The sequence below is a fragment of the Ursus americanus genome, chromosome 7 (assembly GCF_024610735.1).
Source record: "Ursus americanus isolate L20-20 chromosome 7, mUrsAme1.1.p, whole genome shotgun sequence".
Classification (NCBI taxonomy): domain Eukaryota; kingdom Metazoa; phylum Chordata; class Mammalia; order Carnivora; family Ursidae; genus Ursus; species Ursus americanus.
The window spans coordinates 46,999,749-47,025,342 of record NC_142133.1 but is presented as its reverse complement, the minus strand read 5'-3'; the positions used below and the strand labels follow the sequence as shown (position 1 = coordinate 47,025,342).

The following is a 25,594-nucleotide window of genomic DNA, read 5'->3' as shown; positions in this document are numbered from 1 at the left end:
GAAAGGAGGCTGTTTGTTCTTTGCTCTCTGGCTGCTTCTTCCAATGGGCCCAAATCACGTTTGTGAAAGTCTGGCAGGATTTCATCAAGGGCAGACTTCAGGCCCCTAATTCATGGCCAGTATCATTAGCATCATTTGTTGAGTGTCTGCAAGTGCTTGGGAATGAGCAACAAATCTTTCCTGCGTTGTCTACGGCTTTAATGCAGGAAATAAATTTGGGTTCTGTCTGCACCATCCAAGGATCAGAGGCAATGGCTCATTGGCTCTGCAAGAATTGCTTTTTGTCATCCAGGGATACAGTATGAACCGGACTCCATGTGGCTATGAGGCATGAATAACATCGCAGTTTCTCAAGCTGTCAGGGATAAGTTGGGTTTTCTCATTCATTCATTATAAAGCTGAGGCAGTGCCATGTACAACTGGCGTGACTGAACTGGAGGCACTTAGCTAATGTGATAATATCTATTTACTCAGCATCTCCTATTATTGTCCACATTTGATCCTCAAAATAGTGCTGAACAATATAGGAGAGGCACAAAACATGTTACCATTTGACAGAGGGGAAGTTTAATGCATACAGAAGTTATACCTTTAAAAGTTCTAATCAGTACCGGGACCAAAATCCCAGGTCTCCTAACCCCCAGACCTTATCTGCTGCTACTTCTGTCCACGGTGAAGGAGTAATAAACAGAAACGAAAACCTGTGTGAAGCTAGGGTAATGTCTGACTTGTGGTCTGGCTGTTACTGACTCCTTTGGCGCCCCCAGCTGGAGCCTTTCCAGAAAGCCTCCTTGCTCACTATCTAACTCACCACCGTGTGTTGATCCCAGACCCTGAGGCGATCCTGAATAAATATTTGATGAACGAACAAATGATTGATTGGTTCTAATCATTTTATTCCTTCTCAACCACTGAATCCAGATAGTTTTGTAGAACAGGTTTCCTTTGGCATCTTTGTCCTTTATCTGCTCAATGTTTTGTTCTCCTATTGCATTTGCAGTGACAGAAAACTCCTCCTTTCTTGCCATGGGAAAGGCAAACAGCCAGGCAACCCTGGAAGATAGCCGAGCCGCCTGGGCAATAAAGGAGGCAAGCCAGTTAGCTATTAACCAGGAGACAAGATGATTCAGCTACGTATCAAGCTAGGCACCTCCTTCTGGAAGCCCTTTCCTTACTTTTCCAGCTCAAAGTGGTGAGGCAGATTAAGGCCTTGGGCAATCACAGCGTGCTCTTCCCCTCCCTCCCTTCCCCCACTGCACCCAAGTGGCAGGAGGTTATAGTAAACAGCAGGAAGCTTGAGGTGTAGGAAGTAACAGACAGGCAAGCAGTCTACAGACTGAGGGGTGAGGATAGCTGGAAAGGGGTTGGGGTGATGTCGGAAACAAAGGCAGAAGAAAAACTATTAAATTTCCTTACTGCGACAGCCCATTGACAAGTACTTGAAACAGGCAGAGTGACATTCCTCTAGGGACTCAGCTCCATGTTAAAACGTTGCTAAGGGCAATAGGCAATTTTAGCCAGACCCCCAGGATCTTGTAAGTCTACTTTAACATACAAAAATTCCTTTGGAAACTTCCTTTATCTCTACCCTTCAAGACACATGCTGGCAATCATCCCCCAAGCATATAACCCACAGATATACATCAGAAGGGTCTCTTGACTAACGGTTTACCAAACAGTAAAAAATGACCTTTTCTCAACAATACCTAGCCCCCTCAGGGTCCTGGAAACCTTGTTGCCAAAATACCTGGGAGGCTTGTGCTATCCCTAACCCCCTCCCAACTTGAAAGTATATAATGGGCCACTCCCTCTGACCCCACTACAGCTCTTTCTGCCCAGGGGTGCTATCTCCACGCTTTAATACAACCACCTTTTTGCACCAAAGACATCTCAAGAATTCTTTCTTGGCCCTTGGCTTCGTATCCTCTTTCCCACGTCAGGGGGGAGACTTCAATAGCTCCTTACATTTTTCTAAAACTTCACGTTTATTTTGGTATCATTTAAGGCTTATTCACCACTGATGACCTCTCAAGGTATCCTTTTATTTTATAATTGAAGCAAAGGTACAAGTCACAGAATTGTGAAAATGTTAGGATATGCTTGAGAGATTGAGTAGTGTAAAGATATACAGAGGATAAGCTAATGTCTGTAATGGAAAATGAGGCAGAAAAGAGAGTTTGAGGTGAGGTGCTAGCAGTTAAGATAAAATATTTTTTACTTTATCTCACCAAGTTGATATTGTGTAAAAACACAGTTTTAATTTCTTTTTTAGCACTTAGTATCTCACAAATATTTATCCTATGGTGACTGAAGATTTCTGAACATGGAGACACATCTGTCTATGAACCTGGAAGTGAGCGCTCATCAGTGAATCTGCCAGCCCCTTGATCTTGGACTTCCCAGCCTCCAGACTATGAGAAATAAATTTCTCTTGTTTGTAAGCCACCCAGTCTATGGTATTCTTTTATAGTATTCTGAACAAAGACACCACTCTACCCCAGCCAAACAACATGGAGAAAAAACAGGGCCCGTCCCCACCCCTGTCGACAAAGGCCAAGGGGGTGACCTAAACTTCAATCCTTGCTCAAGGTACCCCCTGCCCCCTCAAAGAAGACCTGGTGGGGAGCTGGCCCTTTCATTCCTACTCAGTAATAATAAAGCTCCCCCCTCCCCCAAAAGGGTATCGGTGAAAGCCATGTGGTATGCTGGACTTCCATCCCTACCCAGCAATAGTGAGGCACCCTTCCCCCTCCCTTCCTGGATGGTGTCAGAATTGGCCAAGTGGGAAGCCGGAACTTTCACCACCATTCAGTAGTAACAAGACGTCCTCCACCTCCTGAACTATCATTGCACTTCCCATAAATCCGTAATTCTTTCAAAACAAAAGTTAAAAACAAAAACAAAAAACAACTTAAAGACTTTGCTGTCTTCTTTCTTGACATCTCATGATCATGCCAGATGACTGTATATGGGGGTGGGGGGAGGGCATCAAAGAGAGAGAGAATAATGCAACACGATTGAGCCAATATCTAATTGTTTCTCAATAGGTAAATACTTTGAAACACTGTTTCTCTTTGCAACATTCTGTTGTCCTCAGTACCAGCTCACCGGGCTCCAGTGTATGGCACAAAGAGTACAACCAAGGTGTTAAGTATGAACTCCTAAGGACTGCTGGTCAAAACCAGGGAGCTGCCACATGCCAGGGGCTACATGAGGAGCATTGGGGGAGCTTTTTAAAAATATAAATTCCTTGGGACGCCTGGGTGGCACAGCAGTTGAGCGTCTGCCTTTGGCTCAGGGCGTGATCCCGGCGTTATGGGATCGAGCCCCACATCAGGCTCCTCCGCTATGAGCCTGCTTCTTCCTCTCCCACTCCCCCTGCTTGTGTTCCCTCTCTCGCTGGCTGTCTCTCTCTCTGTCAAATAAATAAAATCTTTAAAAAAATAAAATAAAAATAAAAATATAAATTCCTGAGATGCCTCACTTGTGAGATTCTGATAGCTTAGATCTTGAAGAAGCATCCCTGAGCCAGTGCCCCAGTGGTTCCTGTTGGCTCCAACGGTTGCTTTGACTCAGAGTGGACAAGGTTAAGAGATGTCTGTGATAATCCTTGATCTGTTCCTTTCTAAATACATGACTTAGGGCATGTCATTTCTCTTCACTCGCGTTCGCATATTGTTTTTGATGACAGAGTTTTTGCTTCCCCAGTTCTGACGAAATTTCGGAATAAAATGGAGTGCAAGAAGAACCTGGAGTTCAATGAAACCTGTTGCCCTCTCTGCTTTGTGTTGGCCACCTCTCCTGTGTCTGACACCTGCGTTCTTAACTGCTTCCTCTTGGGGGCCTGGATCCTGCTGGCAGGAGCCAGCCAGCCAGGCAGGGAGGTATGGAAGCTCTCCTCGGCCTCTACACCGAAGCTGTACTCTTGGAACACTGTGATTGCCTCTGACAGCAAGAACAAACTCACTGCGAAACCTGGAGTGCCGTTCGGAGCCGCACCGGCCAGGCCCTGACAGCGACACTCAAGTCTGTTCCGAGGAGCGGCCTCCAGACGGTAGTTGTTGGAAACAACAGCTGTGGATCTGGGGTTGCTTCCTGTCATGAGTGAGGACAACTGGGCTGCACAGATCCCCCAGGTGGGCTTAAGGCTCCAGGAAGACAACCCACTGTCAGCTTCCTCAGGAGGCAACAGGTTGCACTCTCTCTTTTTGTTTTTTTAAGATTTTATTTTTAAGAAACCTCTATCCCCAACATGGGGCTCAAACCTACAACCCCAAGATCAAGAGTTACATCTCTTCCAACTGAGTCAGCCAGGTGCCCCTCTCTACCTTTTTAAAAATGAGTTGATCATATTCAATAGCTTGATACATTAAGTGCCTGACTGGTTTTATGTCACTTTCAGGAAGATCCAAAACTTTTGGTCATCTATTTTACCCAGAGGCATTACCATCATAAAAATAACTAGTTGGATCAGAGGGGAGGTGAACTAACAGTTCAGTACCAGGGAGCTTATATGTGCCAGGAAGTGTGCCATGTACTTTTTGTACATATTGTCGCTTCTATTCCTTATGATAACCCTGGGAGGTAGGTGTTACGATCCATATTTTACACAAAAAATGTATGGTTTGTGGAAGCCATACAAGAGGTGTACTCCCCAGAGATTAAATCTGTGAAGGTATGCATGTGTACGGGGGGTGGTATTCTCCCCTTCTTTAGCAAGAGAACTGCCACCTACGTCACGGCAAAAGCAGAGGCAAGAAATCACCTGGGGACTTTTGAAATCAGCTTCCCTTAGATGAGTAGGGTGGACCTCCCCGGGATCACAGGGTGGGACCTCTCTTAGAGGCAGGTGTAGAGGAACGACAGTTGTTTAGGAATCGCAGGTCACCAGCAACAGAGGGTGGTGGATCTGTAAGGTGGACTAGTCTTGAACCAGTACTCCAGGGTCACTGGGACACTGCTTGGGAGGAAAGGGGGGCTTGGCAATCGGTGTTGCCTGAGAACATGGACTTCCACAGCCTGGACCACTGTCACCTATTTCTGTCAGAGAAACAGCCAGCTGGGGCATTTTCTGCCCCCTTCAGACTGTCATAAGCATCAAGAGGAACAGAAAATCAGATCTCCTTGCTATTCTCTGCATATGGGGAACAAAGCAGACCTTAGCAGTCGCTCCTTGAACTTCATTAAAAATAACCGAGGAATCTGAGATTCAGAGAGAGGAGGCAATTTCTCCAAGCTGATACTGCTGTGAGTGCCAGGGCAGAGCACTGGACTGTCTGACGGGGAAGCCCATGTATATTCTGTTCCCTGTGTTTGTTAGCTGTGTCCCCTGCACCAGAACTGGATGGACACATAGGAATATTTTCATTTGTTCTTCAATCTAAATCTTGTTTCCTTCCTGTTTACCATTTCATCTTGCCTGTCTTTGGGTTCAGTACATAGAGACTCATTTTTAAGGAAAGATACCATGTTAGTTGTTATTAAGCATTTGAAAGTCTTAGCCTAAAATCATGCAGCAGAGATAAGCAGGACGATTGGGGTTGTGTACAACTTTAGGGTCTTAATCCATGCTAGCGGGACACAGATTCCAGGGTATGGAGTCCCTTGTGTGTCTTTGCCTCTACCTGGAACACCTGCTGCCCGCTGCTGCCCGCCCCACTGGCCCCTGCACTGAAGACCGCACCCACGGCTGTCCAATCACGTAGTCCCAGTGTTCTTGCTAGAGGAACCAGGACAGACGCACGCTCTTAGTGAAGGGTTCATTTGGAATTCTGAGGATACAAGACCTCATGACTTACTCACACTATACCTAAAGGATACACCCTAGATTTTCCAGTTAAATGAACTTCTAATAACAGGCAACATTCATTGAGTGTTTACTATTGATTATAGTCTTTTTTCTAAGCACTTTATGTGGAGTATCTCATTTGATCCACACAACAAACCTATAGGTACTATTATTATCCCTACTGATAAGAGAAAGTGAGGCACAGAGATTTCCAAGTGACATATACAACTGGGAAATATCCAACAGGGTAATGACAACATAAACTTTGAGGGATGAGTTTTCTGCCAGACAGAAACTATTTACATCCCTACCAGACAAAAATCTACAAGTTAACAGAGAACTTCACACAGTTTGGGTCCTAATCCTATCATTTCATCCATAAAAAAACAAAAACTATCGATTTTTTTTCTGGTTATAAAAATAATGTTAACCTTGGAGAACACGTGGAAGATATTGAAAAGAATAAATCCCAAAGTAGAAATTACCTGCAAAATTTGTAATGAACAAGTATATTACTTTTGTATTAACCATGAAAGAAGTTAAATAAAGGTTCATCTTTCTAGAGAATGAAGGAATAATTTGGAGGGCATGTTAGACAATGTTCCAGAATGGACTGAAAGGTGTGCATCCTTTTGGGTCCACGTAGTTCCCTTCAACTTCTGTCGGGATATCAGACTTCAAAGCCCAACACTCTCTCTTATTGCACAAATATATGAAACCCCGGTGGAAAAGGCAGCCTTCGTAGCTCCAAGCAATGATAATGCTGACCACAGATGAGTGATGGAGCCTGGGCCAGAGCCACCATAACCTGGTAGCTGTTGGAGTTGTTTTTTTGTGGAGTGCTTGGTCTTCCAGGAACATGGATCTCCTCCTTTCTCGGGCCACAACCAGCTTCCCAAGAATCCTCTTCTTTCCTTTCCATAGATCTCTGAGCCCTGCTTTCTCTCCTTTTAGCACTAATTCCTGGGACTCTTCTTTGCCCCTCTACCAGGCTGCAGAGTGGGACACGTGTCACAATGTCTTCAGCTACATTCCAGAGTCTCAGGGAATCTTGTTCTCTCCTGGTACTCCGGATTTTCATCTGCTACAAAAAATAATACACACACACACACACACACACACACACACATACAGAGAACTTACAGAAGATGTACTTGATGAAGAAGGAAAGTTATTCTAGAAGGATCAGAGGCAGGTGGAAAAACAGCTTTCCTGGATATAATTCCAGAAATGCTCAACATGAATTGCTCATTTGTGTGAAGACATTGGCAATCTCTGTTAAAATAGACAACAAACATGTAATTTGGGAGGGATTATCAAAGGAGGCCAAAGTCCTAGTGTATTTAATCCCTAGGAGACAGCATTGCCCTGAAAAGTTCTTAGAGGTGGTGAGAGAATGGCCGGGTCCCGCACTGGGCAGCGTGAGAGCACTGGCTATCTAGGGAAAAGGAGAAGAGTCAGCCTTCAAAAGAAGGGGAAAAGAGGGACACTCAAACCAAGCTGTCTTCTTTATGGTTTTGCTGAGGACTGATTCTTGCTTTCCTATCAGACTTTCTCCTGGAAGGGGCCTCTGGTGGATACTGTGATGCACCACCCAGATGCCCCTTCAGTGAAGGACACGCTGCCCTCCTAATGGGAATGCTGTTGGTAGGGAGTCTTCAGCTCCCCCAACCCTTTCAGGAATTTCCTGAACACAGACGGCTGCCTCAACCATACCACATGATCATACCCTTCCCAGAGCTGCTCACCCCTTGGTGACAATCCATGCAGGGGTATAGAAGCCTGACCATCTTGCCCAATTCAGGGCCACTCTGAAGGACATTTGCCAAGACTATTATTGGACCTGCACAAAGCTGGACCTCTCCCTCTTGCCAACCTTGTTCTCTTCCCTACCCTTCTGCAGGAGCTGGGCCCCAGGATACTCTTGTCCAGGGTGTTCAGGGCACGAATTCTGCAACAGGGCTCAAGTATGGGGAAAAGAAATTCTATTTGGAAACCACTTCCTCTAAAGGGGAGGTCAAAGCTCTTGACACTCCTGTAAGAATCCAGTGCAGATGAAATCTCCCCTTTGCAGGTGCTGAGTGGATCAGTCATTCAAAGAAGTGTAAGAAGCTTTCAGGAGGGCCATGCAAGTGCATTTCAGAAAGTTCTTTGCCCTCAGGACAGCCATGGTGGCACTGCCTGTCCCTGTAAAGGGGGAGGGAAAGGGCCTGTCTCTGCTCAAGTCGGCCTGCGGTGTTAGCTGGTTCTTTCTTAGGATTGTGCTGTGCCATTCTGCCTCTCTTTGAAGCTGCACTTGAGTTGAAAATAATCCCCGGTCTTTCTGCCTCATTTCCAAAGGCTGAAGCTGTGTCTGAGGTCACGTGTTTCTGATTTGTGCTATACCATCTTCAATAAGTAAGGGCAAGAATACAAGCTCCTATTCTCTACATTTGTTTTATGAAGGGATTAGTCATACCGACAGTGGCGTCTGAGGGCTCAGGCTGGATCATTGGCCCCAAAGGCCCCCCCAGCCTCTCTTGGCTACAATATGTCTCTCTTCAAGCGTGCCCGTATCACTGAGGATGAGGCAGCTTTTCTCCTTTTGGAAGGCAGCTGGAGGTTTTGTTTTTTCCCCAGAAAGAAGTTGGCAGAAGTAGGCCAAGACCCCCATTCCTACGTTGAGACCTAGCCCCCAATGTGATGGGAGGAGGGGGTGGGGCCTTTGGGAGGTAATGAGGTCATGAGGGTGGAACCCCACGAACGGGACCAGGGTCCTTATAAAAGGGACTTCAGAGCACTGTCTTGCCCTCTTTCTGCCAGGTGAGGTTATTAAGAGGACAGCCCAGAAGAGGGCCCTCGCCAGCACCTCACCATGCCGGCACCCTGATCTTAGACGTCCAGCCTCCAGAAATGTGAGAAATAAATCTCTGTTGTTTATAAACTACCCAGGCTGTGGTGTTTTGCTACAGCAGCCTGAACTAAGGCACTAGAGAAGGTTCTTTTTGTTCCATTTCCACGGGGCAGTCAGACTGCCTAGGTGAGCACATACAAAGCTTCGGCACGTCCACATTGTAGCAGGAAGGTAAGCCGTAATATTAACTGATGCTTTTCCTTCCAGCATCTTCTATTCTGGGACCCTCTTCTCCCTGATATTTCTACTCCTTCCCCTCATCAATTTCTTTTTGGTCTTCTCAGTCCATTGCCCCAGGAAAGGAATGTGTACCTTCTGAAAGCCCCTGAGAATGACAGAAACAACTTAGATTTAGGCCAAAACTGTGAGTTAATGTTTCCAAGACCAGAAAAGGATCCCAGGCTAGGAAAGAGGCAGGGAGCAGGAGAGCTTAGGTGTTGATTCCCCCTAGCCCCTCTGCTTGAAGGTGGAGACAGGTGAGTACTCAAAAGAATCACCGAAAAGGTTATATGAAGCAGGCTGTATTAGTGCGTTGAGTCTGTCATAAAGCGTTACAGACTGGGTGGCTTAAACAACACAGATTTATTTCTCACAGTTCTGAGGTCTGAAAGTCCAAGGTCAAGGTCTTGGCTGATTCGTGTCCTGGTAAGAATTCTCCTGCTGGCTTGCAGATGGCTGCTTTCTCACTATGTCCTCACATGGTGGAAAGAGAGAGCTCTCTGGTATTTCTTTTTATAAGAACACTAATAACATTGGTGTTTAATTCTAACTTACTTAATTTAACCCTAATTACTTCTTTACTCTGAATACAGTCAAACTGGGGGTTAGGACTTCAAAATGTGAATTTGGAGGGGGGAGATAACTTGGTCCATAGCCCAGGAACTTGTAGCCCCCAAGAAAGAGAGAGAGAGAGAGATGGAGAGACAGAGAAAGAGAGAGAGAGAGAGCGCGCCAACTGGTTATAAGATTTTGCTAAATGATGTGTCTAGGCAAGCAGGGATATTTACTATGTCCAACACAGAACCAGAGGGGCTGAGCGGTTCTCACGTATCCGAGAAGAACCCAGAGACAGCTGATAGAGCTAGACCAAAAGGAGTGTTGCAAATAGGAGGAAGGCATGATATAGCAGTAGCTGAGAAAAAGCTAGAAGGATGCACATATGAGGGGCTGCCTGTGTGGACAGAGGATCAAATGCTTCTTCCACCTCATCCACCCACCTTGCCCCAGCACTACTCCAAAAATTTAGACAAAACTCTGGTGAAAGGAGATGGATCTGAAATCCTGGCAAAATGGGGGCTCATAATAAAATCAAGGTAAAATACAGAATTATAACTCCTCTTATATATATAAAAAAAATCATATTTCCTTTACCAAGTAGAGACTCCACCCGAGTCTTGGTCAGATGCTCTTTTCTGGTCTGATCTGATTATAAATATCAGACTATAGATGATTTATTTCCTTAAAAACAATGCAAATGAGAGACTTTGTTCCAATAGATTGAATCTCTTTACTTAGCTCAGACCTGTCAAGATTCTTGGTGGCAAAGAGCAGAGACCACTTCAGGTTAAGTTAAGCAGAAAAAGACACTACCCTGGGGTAGTCAGCATGGACACCAGTTGCCTTGACTGCTGGGCTCCTAACTCCTCCACCAGCCCTGTTCTTAAGTCCCAGTTGTCTCCTTTTCCTCCCACATTAGTGGCAACACAAAAGAGTGATGTGGTAGGAGGATGGATATATATGTATGCTTGTATATACACAAAATAGATCTGGAAGGCTGCACAAGAAATTGGATAATACTGATTTCACCCACGGAGAACTGGATGGTGGGGAAACAGGTAGAAGGAAGATTTCTCACTATACACATTTTTTGTAACTTTTGATTTTTTATTCATTGGAAAAATAGCCTCTTTTAAAAATTAATAATTCTAAGTCCTGTTCAATCCAATTCAAAACATAAATCTTATACCTAATTCAAAGCTCCTTACCCTCTCCGATGTTTGGCATGATCTGTGGCTCCTCAACCTGCAGCTGGGAGGGAGTCAAGGTCTGTTTTCTCCTTCTTCTTTTACTCCTCCTCCTCCTCTTCATTTTCCTTGCTCTTGGCTCCAGCAGGGGTGGGGTATGGTTTGGATAAAATCTCTTGAATGGTGCAATCTGAGGTTCTCTCTGGTCCTTACACTCTGGATTGCTGGCTCTTTGTGGGTTTTTCAGTGGCTCCTCTCCTCCCACCCTGCCTAGGAAATTCCATCTGAATAGTATCCTGATGACTTACGTGCTCTTTGGCTGACCTCTTGTAAACCCCTCCCCACCATCATCTCCCTCCTGTCTCTGGGGGATCTTCCATGGTCTTTTATGCTATAGTCCTTTGCCCCAGCAGAGGATGCTTAGACGGAAGCTCAGCTTTCTTTTCTGGAATCAGTTTTACCCATGGGAATATTACACATCTTGCCATACCAAACAATGCCCTGCCTGCAAACAAGGTTGCTCTAGCCAGCCTCCAGCCTTGAGTTCTCCAGTCAGGAACCAGGCATCAGTCTGTATGTTTAAGTCTGACATCCAAACTCAGGTTTTCCTGAGTGCTCTTTGACTTTATCTGCTCTCGGGCACTGAGGTAGGCTCATGGATTCTGGGGTTCTGCAGGGATTTAGCCTGGATTTAATGCCAGTCCTTTTTGTAAGGAGCCTCTGCCACCAACTTGTCTGGGGGTGAGGGGAGAGGGGAACATTCAGGGGACAACTCATGACCCAGAATTCCCTCATTCAATGAATTCCAGTCTTTTGCTTATTTGAGCTGTTAGGGTGTGAGTGTGAGAATCCAAAGACAAGTTTGACCTCCTCTTACCAAAATCCGGAGGGAGGTGGCTCCTAGGCTGCCCTCCTCAGAATGTGGAGTTACTTATGTCCTGTTGTCCTCAGCTTTGGGGCTTTAGCTAAAGTTTTGATATAAATGGAAATGTCCTATTCCACATCTGGTTACTCATATCAGTAAAAACTTCAAAACATCATCCTGCCATGTGAAGAAGAAAGTTCTTATCTTTAATAGTAATAACTACCATTTACTGAATGTTTACAAGGTACAAAGAGCTTTACATATTAATGCATTAACTGCTCACAACACTATTATGAGATAAGGATTTTCATGCCCATCTCAGTGAGAAAGCCTGAGACCCAAAGGTCACATAAATCAGCATCAGAACTGGAATTTGAATCCGGATCTGTTTGACTCCAAAATCAATCTGCATATAAAAATGGGTAGTATAATTGTATCTACTGCAACTGTCTCCCACTAATGAGCTATAGAATTATGGTGGAGGTGTAGTTACTGTGAGTGATTGAAATACCCTCAGGTCCATCAAACATTGTGTGTGGATTCAATAAATAAATGTATATACTATTTCTTATCCATCAATTCAACAAATAATGCTCAACGAATACCTCAACAAATAATGAGTTCTCTTTTTGTGCCAGGTGGGGATACACCAGTACACAAAACAAACTAAAATCCCTGTCCTTGCAGGAATAAAAATTCATTAAAATCATACCAGAATTATATATTTTTTTGTCATCATGCATTTTACCAGTTAACTAAAACTGAAAATATAACTATTATCATGTGAAGGCTCAGGAAGAACTTTGCTATTGAAAATGGGTCTTCATACGGGGCCTGTGTGGAAACCACTAATAGTATTTAAATAAATGATTGCAAGGACGCAATACATTAGATGAAGGAGGGATTTCTGACTAGTCAAGTCCAACCTGGGGCTGACAGTATCTGGGCCATAGAGGAAATATTGGGCAATCTCTGTTGGGTAATCCTACTCACACATCAGACAGCTCAGTGTAAATTATAATTACTACTTCAGTAAATTAGGATCATAATTCCACTGATGAGTATGATGAGGAATCTCAGGAACATGGTTGGAGGCAGGGAGATGGATTACTCTATCTCCTGTTTACCCTTTGACTCTGGGACTCTGAGATTCCTTCTAAAGCTCTTACAGGAGTGGGCGGTTTGTTTAAACAGGGAGCAGTCACATTTGATCTATAACTTCAGTTCTCCAGGATCCGCAGGAAAGAGTCACTCATTCACTTAGTGCTACTCAGAGGCTGTATCATAGCTTGTTTAACCCAAATTCCAATTCTTAATTCCAAGAAATTAACTGTCAGTAAGGTAGCTTTTGATCTTTCTCGTCACTTCCTTACCTTCATCGGACTATAGCATGAACTCACTTTGTTACCATCGGTAATTCTTCTAGGTCCTCACAGGGCGGGGCCGGTGAGGAGTATGAGCCTCTCCACGTGCCAGCCGAGCTAAATGAAAGTGCAGATTGGTTTAGGGACACGGAAAGTCCTGCACTGCTCTTCGCACCACGCCACGGGCTCCTCATTCCTCTTGCCACCCCATCCCCTGGGTATGCGTAACCTCTTTGCGGCTCGCTCCGCCTCCCGCAAACCTCCACTTAAACTACAAACAGGTCGAGGTCACCAAACTACATTTCCCATAATGCTTAAGGGCCGACCGGCCTCGCGTAGAGTTTTCCTTAAGCTGGCGTTGTAATTAATGTTAGATCAAAGCCACATTTCCGGGGAACGGCTGAGTTGTTATCCACTTCTGCGTTCAGATACCTTTTTTCTCCTCCACCTGCGATCCCCAGTGTTCGGCGAAGAAGCCTCCGCTGCGGGAAATTCATTCAGGCAACTGCTATGGCCACCCATTTCCTCTTCGAGCCTCGGTCCTTGCTAGGTCCTCGGGGGCTTGGGAGTGTCATTGGTGGATGACCGCAGGTCTTGCTGCTGCCGCTGTCACCGCGACCATGGCCTGTGGCAGCAGCGGCCTGGCAGCCGCCCGCCTCCTATCGCGCTCCTTCCTCCGTGAGTCCAGCCGAGACTCTCTCCTCCAGGCCTCCGAGAGTTCCTGGCCTCGTCGGGCCCAACGTCCTGGTCCAGGCCGCGGCTGGGCCCTCCGGGACCGGACCTTGGCGGGGGCCTGGGAGCCGCGAGAGTGCGGCTCCAAGCCGGGGACCTTCTGGGGTGGAAGGAGCTTTGCTGGATTTGTGGGATGGGGACATGATCTGGGCAGCTGGCCTAAGTAGCTTGGCCGAGCCAAGATTCGGGTGTGGGAGCCCTGCAGAGCTGGGGGCATGGTCTACCCCCCGCGATGATGACTGGCCGGATGGGGGCGGCATCTAGACTGTCCCTATTTGGGAGTGAGAGGTGGGGTGGTCGAGGATTAACTCAGCTGGGAGAGTGAGTGTCTGGATTGAGAGGTAGGAGGAGGAATGTCTCAGTAGCAAATTGAGGGGAGAGGGTAAGGCGGTTTTTCCTGCAGATTGTAGGCTTAGCAGAAAGGTGGGTTCTGCACCCCAGAGTCAGCATAGCCCAGAAGACTCCTAGAAGTTTAGGGTTGGCTGGGACTTGAACCAACTATTTGCAGTGTCTCCACCAGGCGGTGTGAATTCCTCAGTTCCTGAAAACTTAAGAATACCCAAGGTTGCTAGTTTTTGAATAACGCTGACTGTTGAAAATTCTTGCTATGTTCAAAGTCTCTGTGTTAGGAAGGCTGTATAGAAAGAGACTTTGGAATCAAACCAAATCACGTTTGAAGTCTGGCTAGTCCCTTACAGTCTGTGTAATAACCCTGGGCACTTTTCTTAATCCGTTTCTCAATTTCTGTTTCCGGTTCCATAAAAATAATATTTTAATGAATCTGAGACACCATCATTTGTAAGGTGCACCATTATTTTGTGTACTACTAACAGTAGAAAATGGTCTCTAATTCAAATTGTGAGACGCCATTAGTTGTCAGATGCATCCAGATTTAAGAGATGTTAAAAAGTGAGAAAAATGCGCATCCTGGAAATGGTGAAGTACAGGATAATCTGGGTTCCTGTACAGAATAATTGAAACAATTTACATAAGGCATGGGGGATGTAATATACACTCAACTAAAGCTCATTTTCTTCTGTCTTCCTTTCTTACACTTTACTCCCAATTCTGCTTGAACTGAATATTGGGCAAGAGTTAATTTATTTCTTGAGAAGATCAAATTCCAAAAGTGTGCAAGGAGAAGTGTGCACTCAATAGCTGCACTTACTTACCAGACCACATGAGGACAAACATCTGGCTAGATAACTTTGGCAAGTAGGAAGAAGTTGGGTTTATTTGGGAAAGTTTTCTGGAGATTCTTATTGTATAATTTAAAGGACAATTGAAGGTGTCCTAGGCAGAAGGGAAAAAGGGATTTGTTACAACCATGTCATTCTTGCCTGGGGTCCTGTTCATCCGAGTTTCTGAAAAATCCTACCCTCAGATAGGTCTGCTCTCTTAGTAGCAGAAGAGTCTAGCTAAGTGTCTAAAGAATCAGAATCTTTAATCTGCCCTTCTCAATATTTAGCAATCCTTTTCTTACAGAACTAGAAGTTTTTTGTTTTTTGATTTTTTTTCTAGACTCTCAGGACTACGAGGCCTTAAAGGGTCATCTAGTTTAGCTTTCTGATACTGGAGTGCTCTTCATTTATCCTAGTCATGTGATTAATGTGTTATTAAGGGTCTGAGAGGTCTGAGATCTAACCAAGTTATCTCCTGTAGAGGGGTTACAGACTATAGTGTTTAATGCAGAAAAGCCTCTAAATCCCCAAATCTTCTCTTTCTCATGCCACACGTTTAAGCCCATTTCCACTCCTACTAGGAAAACAGCCACAACAATATCACCTTACAAACTTTTTTTAAAAGGGTGGTCACAAATTATTTAGGCTCTAAGGTTAGTAATAGACTTGGAGATGGCTAGGGAGTTTTGTTACCTCTGTTTTATTAAGTTTCAGTTGATGGTACATTTGTGCTAAAGGTCACAAGTGTTGCAATATTGATTTGAGTTAGAAAAAACAAAAACAAAACTCAAACGCTTGTAGACGTCTTCCAGAGCTCTGTTGGAATGTTTAGAAGTTTTTGAGCCAAAAAAACAAACTAAACCAGTTTTATAGGTTATGAAAAAAGGGAAAGAATCCAGTTGAAGTAGGGAGAGAAAATAAAATGAAAAGTAGGGAAGATTTCGTCCATGAGAAAGTTTAAGGATTTTATAAGCACACTTGAAGTTAAGATAGTAAAGTTTTTCAAGAAATATAAAGCTACGTGAGGTCATTTTAAACATAAGCCAGGAATTCCTATAAATTAGGTCTTGTAGAGTAAGTAGGGAACAGGAGCCAGTATTTTTGAGCCTCTGAATTTCTGTGTTTTAATGCCAGAAAGTGAACCTTACAATCCGGCTGGTCTCATATCTGTTGGCAAGTGAGGAAATAAACCCAGAAAGTTTCCTGGCCAATATCAGAATGGGTATTAGAACTCAGATCTTCTGACTCTTCAGTGTCCTTGCTGGTATTACACGTTGTGTGATACTGTGAGTCTCCTTTTTTGAAGCTCTGGTCTTTCTTCCTTTCTTTTTCATTCTTTTTTTTCTTTTTGGCCACCTTGTTGTTTTGCTCAAAGGTGCCACCTGCTTTTTCCATGTGTTTGCCAAGTTTTGTAGGCCACTGTTGGAATCAGGCATTTAGAAGTGTAGTTGGGAAAAGGGGACCCTCAACAGTGTGTCTGTTGCCATTGCATCCAAGAACCAAATCTCAATTTCAGAAATACAGAATGGTCTTGATCTAAATGTACCAGTGTAGCCATGAGAAGGCAATTTGACTTTCTCACCTCAGACTCATTTATTATAGAAACATAATTGGGGATGTTCAAAATAATTTCTGTAAGTATAGGAGAACAGTTTCATTTTACTAAAGGAAGGGGATGTTGTTGCTATGGATGCACCTTTTTTTTTTTTAACACTATAACATTTCTAAAATTGGGATGTGTCGCAATTGATAGTATCTACAATAAATTGGCAGCATTTTTTTTCTTTCTTACTAGTACTTACTAGTACTTAAGTGATATTTTAGATTTGATGAAATATGACACTTTTGGCCAACTAAGCTTCATTTGTAAGTAAATATTAAATGAATATATAATTTTGCCTTTGAACAGTGGATTGTTTGGTAATAAGTGGCTGCTGAGTTACTCTGCTATAAGGTTCTATAGGTAGGGACTGCGATAGCCTATATATATTATGTATATATAATACATGTGATTAATAAATAACCACTTATTAAATTGATGAGTGCATGCACAAATAAATGAGTAACAAGGACACAGTTTGCGAGGTGACGTTGGAAGAGGAGTATTTTCATGAACAGAGTCTCAGATTATTGGTTGGGAGTGTGGTATTGGTCATATAAGGCTGTGGGTTGAGTCCCATCTGGGCATGCGCTCTCTGGCCATACCTCACGTGCATCCCATAGCTATCTCACAAATGCTGCTGTTGCTCTCTTTGGGGAAGAGGACTCAGCATGTAGCTAACTGATACAAATTTATCACCCTTCTTGAAGGCCTTGTCCTTCCTAGGCTTTGTTACAGTTTGCAACTTTTGTAGTTTCATGTTTCTTTGTTTAATATTTAGCAGTCTTACAGGGTAGGGTGCTTCACGTGGGTAGGACCTGAGTTCATTTTGTTTGCTCATGAATTCCTAGTACCTGGCAGATAGCTTGGCACAAAGAGTACATCAAAGCAGTATGGTTTTCTCATTCTGCATTGGTAATCATAATGATAATAGATAGCTGTGAAATAGTGAAATAGCACTCGCTGTACTCTAGGCATTGTTCTATGTGCTCTTTATATTATGAACTCGTTTAATTCTCATATCACCTATGAGGTACATAGTATAAATATCCCCATTTTTTTTTTTTTTACAGTGAGGCTGCACCTTTAAAAATGTTTCATATGGTAAAAATTTACAAGTATGTGTGTACATGTGTGTACATGTTATATGTAGACATGGATTAGTATATTTATAGATAAACATAGGCTATGCATGAAGACTATATAAAACATTTCTCGTTGGATTTTTTTTTTTTTTTTAGAGAGAGAGAGAGAAAGGGAAGGAAGGGAGAAGCAAAAAGAAAAGGAGAGAGAATTTTAAGCAGGCTCCATGCTCAGCTCAGAACCCGACACGGGGCTCCATTTCACAACCCTGAGATCATGACTGAACGGAATAAGAGTCGAACGCTTAACCAACTAAGCCACCCAGGCGCCTCAACGTTGAACTTATTTTAAAATATGAATTATATGTTCTCTATTTTTAGGAAATGGTTTACCTTTTTGTTCATGTAGGATGTGAACCCAATATTGGGAGCATACCCTCTACTTTGCTACCCAATTTACAGGCCTCATCTCATATCAACATCACAGAATCCTTGTGGGCAGCTGTTATTCCATTTATAGATGGGAAGACTGAGGTTAAGGGAGATGGAAAGATCTGTCCCAGCTCAGTGGTTGGTGAGCAGCAGAGCATAAACTCAGGCCCAGGCCTGTCTGATTCCTCAGAGCAGTTCTCAGATGCTCCTGGGATACAGTCCCAAGGTTAGGCCGGCTGATTCCTAAGAACCTGAAGAGAAGGCGACACCACCACATTCCCTGGAGGTGGCCCAAGGTGTGGCAGCAACAACCTTCATCATTGGGAAATTCTTCCTGGTGTCCAACCTCAGGTCTTCCTGCTGCCATAATATTTAATTTAAAATGCTCATTTTCTTAATATTAGTTAAGTTAGGTATCTCAGCATCTATTGATTTATCATTTGTCTGTCTTTAGCTTTGTTTCTCGTTCATGGCCTTTATCCCGCTTTTCCGTTAGGGTTCGGGCTCTACCTTGTTGGCGCTTCATGTTGCCCAAATTAATTCCTTGTCTGTTACATGTTATGAAAACACTCTTCCTGGTCTGTCACCGCCTTAACTCTCCTGTTGTGAAATAGTCCATTTGTATTACATTAGTGCTTCTGGATTTTATTTATTTTTTAAAAAAAAGTTTGTATAGAATTTATACTAGATTAAGATAAGAGCTTTTTTTTTTTTTTTTAAAGATTTTATTTATTTATTCGACAGAGATAGAGACAGCCAGCGACAGAGGGAACACAAGCAGGGGGAGTGGGAGAGGAAGAAGCAGGCTCATAGTGGAAGAGCCTGATGTGGGGCTCGATCCCATAACGCCGGGATCACGCCCTGAGCCGAAGGCAGACGCATAACCGCTGTGCCACCCAGGCGCCCCTAGATTAAGATAAGGGCTTTGAGGATTGCTAATAGCATTTAGGGCTGGACTTCTGTACAATCTTTCTAAGAATTTTAGGGCGACCTATGATCTTTGCATACACAAAACTGGATGTAGGCTTTTCTCCTAAGTGGGAAAAAAGAGATGGAACTTATGACATTTAGCTTAATGTATGTGTGTTTTTTATAGACTATCTCTTGGCCTAAAATTCAGTGAAACATTTCTTGTACCCCAGCTCTGTAAGGCACTGTACCATATGGGAGACACCACTATGTACACGACGTGGGCCTTACAGCCGTGGCATTTTCACTTAGAAGTTCTAGAGTATTGAGATGATACTTGAAATAATCTTGAACTAAACTTAAATAATTTTTCTTAGAAATAATGGAGTAAACAAAGTAACAAAATGTGTGCACCCCTTTACATACGGCGTGTGGCATAGTACTATATACCACGTGGGAGTGTTTGCAGGTTCCATTCTTCTTAATCTCAGATCCCCTAAACACCCCCCATTATAGTCACAAGTCAGGAATGTCATGTGAGGATTTAAGGATTCCTCACTGTGCAGTGTTTTATTTAAATGTGAACTTATATGAATTAATGCCAGTGAAATTCTCAGGGAGTTGTTGAGTACATTGACTCTGTCATTGAAATGTGAGAGATATTTGCAAGATGGTTTGACCACTGTTGTATGCCCTGTGTTCTTGATTTTTGGCTTTACAGAATAATTTATTCTGGTTACTTGGTAGTTTTATCATAGAATCGGGTTTGTATTTAAAACCAAAATATGATTGAACATCTTTTAGCAGTGGACAGACAATTGAAGGTTTGTACCGTGAACTACTTAGCATTCTTCAGCAGAGGTGGAAGAGGCCATTTTTCATTACTTAAGGCATTTGGTTTGGGTGGAGAGGAAATCAAGTAGGGAAAGAAAATGCAAAGAGCTGCTCTGACAGATTTAATGTTTACAGCAGCTAGGAGTTTACAGTCTACCAGCCCACATGAAAGAGAGTGGTAGGATTGTGGGAGGGAAGGTGAACAGGTGCAAGGGTGGGGTTGAGGACAGGCTGCTTTCATGGGGAGCCTCCAACCTGTGATTCTGGACTTGGATATTATAAAGTAGGGAAGAATGAGGAAAATGGTACAAGTAAGTTAGAATTTGGTGATTTGACTTGGAGTATAAGCATATTTTGCATTATTTCCATCCTAAAGCTGTAGAGGAGGCAGAAATTAAGGTGAGGAGAATGGTAGTGTACAGTCAGCCTGCATAGTTAGGTCCTCCTCACAGCCATGGTAGCTGGGAGAGTGTGCTTGGTGTAAGGGCCAGGGACAGGGTAGGTTCATCTGCTATGGGGCGAGTTTCTGGGATTAAAAGAGCATTTGTGGTGATTATAGAGTACCATCATGGCTTGCTGGCGGTGCCTCAGGTTTTCCTCTGGGTTTCAGAAGCCATTTTTTAAAAAGGATTTTATTTATTTATTTGAGAGAGAGAGAGCGTGCACAGGAGTGGGGGGTGCAGAGGGAGATGGAGAAGCAGACACTCATCTGAGCAGGGAGCCTGACTGGGGCTCGATCCCAGGACCCTGAGATCATGACCTGAGCTGAAGGCAGATGCTTAACCGACTGAGCCACCCAGGTGCCCCAGAGGCCATTTTGATTGCGGCATTTCTCATTCAGTCCTAGAGCAGCGTTTCAGAAAAAGAGGACTGTAATCAGTGGTTCCTTATCTAGGATCTCCTGTGACATGTTGATCTTTACCATACAGGTGCAGGTGTCCGGTTGGCTGATCTGGGGCCAAGTTGGGTTGCATGGGCCGGGACTAGGGCAGAGGTGAAGAGAGTTTTTAGTTGTGGAGAGATCACAGCCATGGCCAGGAACCAAACAACCCTCTTCACTTTCTTTAGGAGGTTGGAGGTCAAGTATCAGGGATTTTAGGAGTGAACTGCTGGAAGTTCTGGGCTCATTTTGGACGAAGCCCCAGTAAGGAATCCATCCTTTAATCCTACCCACTCTGGGGCTGTATTCCCCAAACCCTCCCCACCCCCAACATATACAGACTTACTTGGAGCAGGAGAGTGCACCTGCCCCAAGTGTCCACAGCTTATTCCCACCACAGTACTTTTCGCACTGTGCACTTAGGCCTGTTTTATGTCAGTTCAGGTAGATTGTGAGTTCCTTGAGGGCTGAGACTGTCTTATTCAACACTTTATCCTTGATACCTGGCATTGTGACTTGGCATAGGTGTTCCACAATGTTGATTGAATAAACGAATGATGACAACTCCAAGAACTGGGATATGCGTGATTATTCTAGCATCCTCTCATTTCAGTACCAGTGGTACCTGGTCTGGCATCATGTAGGTTTCTTGTCAGGAATATGATCAGGAATTTCTTATGTTTGAATATAGATTTTGGGTTTGGCCCAAAGGTGATGGTAGTCTATTAGTGCTAGCTTCCCTGCAGCTAAGTCTTATGACCCTGGGCTGATATGGTAGATGGGAGATCACATGCACACTTGTACACATGTGCACACACATACACGTGTCAGGTTTCCCCAGATCGACTTCCACAGAGGGTTAGAGTGCAGGGTCACTGCACAGGCTGAGTGGTACCAAATGGCTAGGAAACTGGCAGGTGAAATGCTAGTCATCACACTTCCTGATGCGGTTCCTGCGGGTACTGGAGATCTTGGGTTGTGAGTTCCTGAGCTCCATAGGGTTGATCTAGGAGGTCTGGAGTAGAGTAGGAGAGAGTGATCTTAGCTGTTCTGCTATTGAGCCATGCTTTATGGATGTAGGCAGACCTGTCTTTTCTCAGGATGACCAGGCCACTCCTGCCCCTGTGGAAGGAGAGGTGAACTGTCTGATTGCTCCTTTCGTAAGAGTGAGTGTAAGAATACTTGTGGAGGCCCAACTTTACCTTCAAAAAGCAGGGATTTCCTTTTAGCAAGTGTGGGCTCCAGATATCTTATAATTGGATCTTATAATCAAATCTGCTACCCTGTCTGAAAACTGATAGATGGATCATGTATTGAAGATTCCAGGAATGGGAAGGACAGGTGGACAGATTCTGCCAGGGATAGCAGCAGGGATACTTCCAGCTGGGAGAAGCGGGAGCCACAGGCAAGAATGAGCCTTAGGTGACAACCCTGGCTAGGGTGGGCCCTGATGCTGCAAATTCACTTTGTAGTGTCTCTTGTCGCAGGTTCAAGTGCTTAGCTGTGCCCACTGTGGCAGGACTTGACCCTCAGTGCCCCCTCATGGCCCCTAGTTCAGCATAATCTAGTCCAGGAATTCAGCTGTCTGTTACCCAGGAGATCTGTGTGCACACAGAACACTCCTCTTCCAATTGGTAAGGGTGACATCTTGGCCTGTCTCTTCCCTAGAGGTACAGGGGATTCCAAAATTCAAAGTTGTTAGGAGCTGACGTCAACACGGGAGTGGAAGACAACTTGAGAGGTGCCCAGAGGGCCAGATACAATCGATGATGGAACCTCAGTTCTGAGGATTTAGGAGGCCATGAGGCAGTGATTCAAGACAGAAAGTATGAATGGACCCTGGACAAATATGTGATGAGAGATTCTTTTCTGGAGCTAGCTCTTATGGGCTACCTCAGCGGTAGGAGGAAGGCCTGACAGTTCAGAAGGGCCAGGGATGGGCTACAGAGACGGCAAGATGGGGCTGGAATGAAGGTTTAAAAGTAGAAAGTAGCCCACAATTTTAATTCATCATGCCCTACTTTCTACTGACTTTTGAAATACGGTGAGCTGGCAGTAAATAACTACACAGATTTCTCAGTTTTCACTGAGGTAGATTGCTGAAAATAAGATATTTATTACATGTCTTTCCCTCATCTATTTTATTTTCCCTATTTCATCTATATGTAAGGTCTGGTGTCTTATATCAGAGGATACCAAATTAAGTAACTTTGGATTATACATATTAGACAAGCTTTCTCTCTGACTTAAGATTTAATCTTAATATTTAATATTAACATTTAATATCATTTTGGGGAATGAGTTGCAGAGTAGTTCCTACAAGTTCTCTTAACAAAGTGTACCTCTTAGCTCACCTGTTATTTGTAGATGTTGAACTGAAACAGGTTGGGTAAAGGGCGCCTGCCTGGCTTAGTCGAAGAGCATGTGACTCTTGATCTTAGGGTTGTGAGTTTGAGTCCTACACTGGGTGTAGAGATTACTAAGAAAATAAATAACTTAAAAAAAAAAAAGGTTGAGTAAAATGGGCAAAGGATGTGGCTGTTTTGTAAACATTGTTAGTACAAGTGATACCTAGTTTCCTGTCCCTGGGTTTAATTTTGAGCCATTTGTTGGCAAGCCCCAGTTTTCCTTCTGAGGAATGACAATTATAAATTTAAGCTTTTCTTTGTACATTTAGAACAAGCTGCAATATTGTGGTTCTCGGTAAAGGGGGGCTTCTGGAGAATAGGAAGTTGTCTTTGTTTTTCTATTTCTGTAGTCTTTGTGTCTCATTTGAAGTTGCCATGACCACAAGATAGCCCCTCTATTAGAGGATTTTGTGTGTGTGTGTCACTAAGTTCAATTCATGGTCCAAAAGTTTGGGGAAATTATAATGTGTCATATTTTCTTCACTTTTCAGTGCAACAGAATGGAATTCGGCATTGTTCCTATATAGCTTCCCGGAAACATCTCTATGTTGATAAAAATACGAAGGTTATTTGCCAGGGTTTCACTGGTAAGCAGGTATGTGTCAAGATGTTTTGTAAAGATGCATCTTACAGATACAGAAACATTTAACTATTTTCTTTTTTTTTCTTTTTCTTTTTTTTTTTTAAAGATTTTATTTATTTATTCGACAGAGATAGAGACAGCCAGCGAGAGAGGGAACACAAGCAGGGGGAGTGGGAGAAGAAGAATCAGGCTCATAGCGGAGGAGCCTGATGTGGGGCTCGATCCCATAACGCCGGGATCACGCCCTGAGCCGAAGGCAGACGCTTAACCGCTCTGCCACCCAGGCGCCCCTATTTTCTATTTTTTTAATAATCACAGAAGTTACACGATTGTTGTAGAAAAGTACCGGTACAGCGATGGAGTTGTATCTTAGGAGGGGGTTCGGTGTGATAGTCAGGGTATAATATGAAAATAATGAACCATGGAACTTTACATCAAAAACTAGGGATGTACTGTATGGTGAGTAACATATAATATAATAAATATAATATTAATATATAATAAATATATAATTTATAATAATATAATAAAAATATTATTAAATTTAAAAAAAAGAAAAAAAAGAAAATTATGTTTAAACTTACCTTGAAAATCCCTTCTTGGAGCCCGTTATGTTGGAAACCCACATACTCTCTTTCAGCAAGTTTAACACCACGGGTTTTCCTCCAGCTTTGGAGTAGATTACTGTTTGGTTAATTAAAAACTAGGTAAAGTAAATGGCTTGCGTTTAGGCCCTTTGCAAAAATGTGCCCAGTAAAACACAGATCAGTGTGGGGAAATGCGCCAGCCCAGAGAGGCTCTTGGGAACTGAGATGGGCAGTAGCAGCAGCACGCTGACTTTTCTCATCTTATACTCTCTCTAGGCAAATGGTCTTTGAGGGGACTAGCCGGCAAAATTGCCTGAAGTGTTTTAATTTGTTCTCATTCACTTATATTCATTCTCTCCCTATCCCTGCTTACATCGTAGAATTTGCTAAGTTTTAAGTATATTTGCAATGTGATTCCACAGAATACAACGTAACACAGTAAAATGATCATATCTATCATTTTACTCTATAATGTATATGCTACATTTATATATAATCTATAAAGTAGATTCAAAAAGAAAAATGAATGTCAGGGTTCTGTGTATTTAAAATTTTAACAGCTATCGCTAAGTTACCCTTTAAAATATTTATATAAATTTGTTGTTCCACCAATGTAGATTCGGATGTTTTTAAAACAAAGGAATGCTACCAAATCAATTAGAAGATGCCCTGAGTCTTAACCCGGAGTATCCCTTTCATTATTAAAAGAAGACATGACAAAATAAAAACAGTTAATGACTTTTGTGTGTGATGTAAAAGTTAATGATTTTTCTGTAATTACAAGAGTTGTCATGTCCATTCTGTGGTATTTTGTTATCTAGGGCAGGAGTCTGCAACTTTATTCTGGGAAAGGACCAGACTGTAAATGTTAGGCTTAGTAGGCCATGCAGTTTGTGTCAACTACTCAATAGCATTGTAACAGCAAAAGCAGCTGTAGACAATATGTCAGTGAATGGGAGTGATTGTATACCAATAAAACAGTTTATAAAACCAGTGGCAGGCCAGACCTTTAGGCCATAGTTTTCCACACTTTGATTATAGAATAATACCTAAATATCCAAATTTCTGTAGCTTTTGTTTTTAAATTGCTTTAAAATTCTGTAGGTTTTTTTTTTTTTTATGAATTTGGTTAGAAGGTTGTTTCATATAAAATATCCTTTCACTTTTTGACTTTTTTCTGAAGTAATTGAACACAAAAATGTGTTATTTTTCTGAAATAACTAGACCTTTTTCTTCTTCTAGTCCTCTGCTATCTTAAAAAAAAAAAAATCCACACCAACAAAAAAAGGAACACCCAAAACCTTGAAATTTTGTTCCTAGGTAAAATTGGTTTACTTATTTTGATAGCCATATATTTTATGAGTATCACTTCAACATCTGTATATTCTAAAGAAAATTGATGCTCATTTAAGATTTGAAGTACATTTTATCATTCCTCTGCCAATTAAAATCATATTCAGTCCCTTTCTGGTTATATATTAATTGTGTTGGC

At 43.1% G+C, this 25,594-nt stretch overlaps 1 protein-coding gene and 1 long non-coding RNA gene across 4 annotated transcripts in view; one reads left to right on the top strand and one right to left on the bottom strand.

Annotated features, from left to right (window-relative positions):
• Nucleotides 1–2,881: 2,881 nt before the first annotated feature.
• On the bottom strand, nucleotides 2,882–13,261 carry LOC123799638 (uncharacterized). Its single transcript, XR_006781669.2, has 2 exons — nucleotides 10,667–13,261; nucleotides 2,882–6,872 (listed from the first exon to the last, which is right to left on the bottom strand). It is a non-coding gene; the product is annotated as an uncharacterized LOC123799638 (long non-coding RNA).
• A 135-nt stretch (nucleotides 13,262–13,396) lies between these two features.
• Nucleotides 13,397–25,594, top strand: part of SUCLG1 (succinate-CoA ligase GDP/ADP-forming subunit alpha) — a 29,666-nt gene continuing 17,468 nt past the window's right edge. The window contains exons 1-3 of one of the 3 annotated variants that reach the window (XM_045808808.2): nucleotides 13,446–13,552; nucleotides 17,461–17,505; nucleotides 23,424–23,527. In XM_045808808.2, coding sequence (XP_045664764.1) covers nucleotide 17,505; nucleotides 23,424–23,527 — 105 coding nt within the window. In that variant the 5' untranslated portion in view covers nucleotides 13,446–13,552; nucleotides 17,461–17,504. Of the gene's footprint in view, nucleotides 13,553–14,747; nucleotides 14,818–17,460; nucleotides 17,506–23,423; nucleotides 23,528–25,594 lie in introns of those variants that run through there. The other 2 variants (XM_045808806.2, XM_045808807.2) reach the window with 2 other exon arrangements.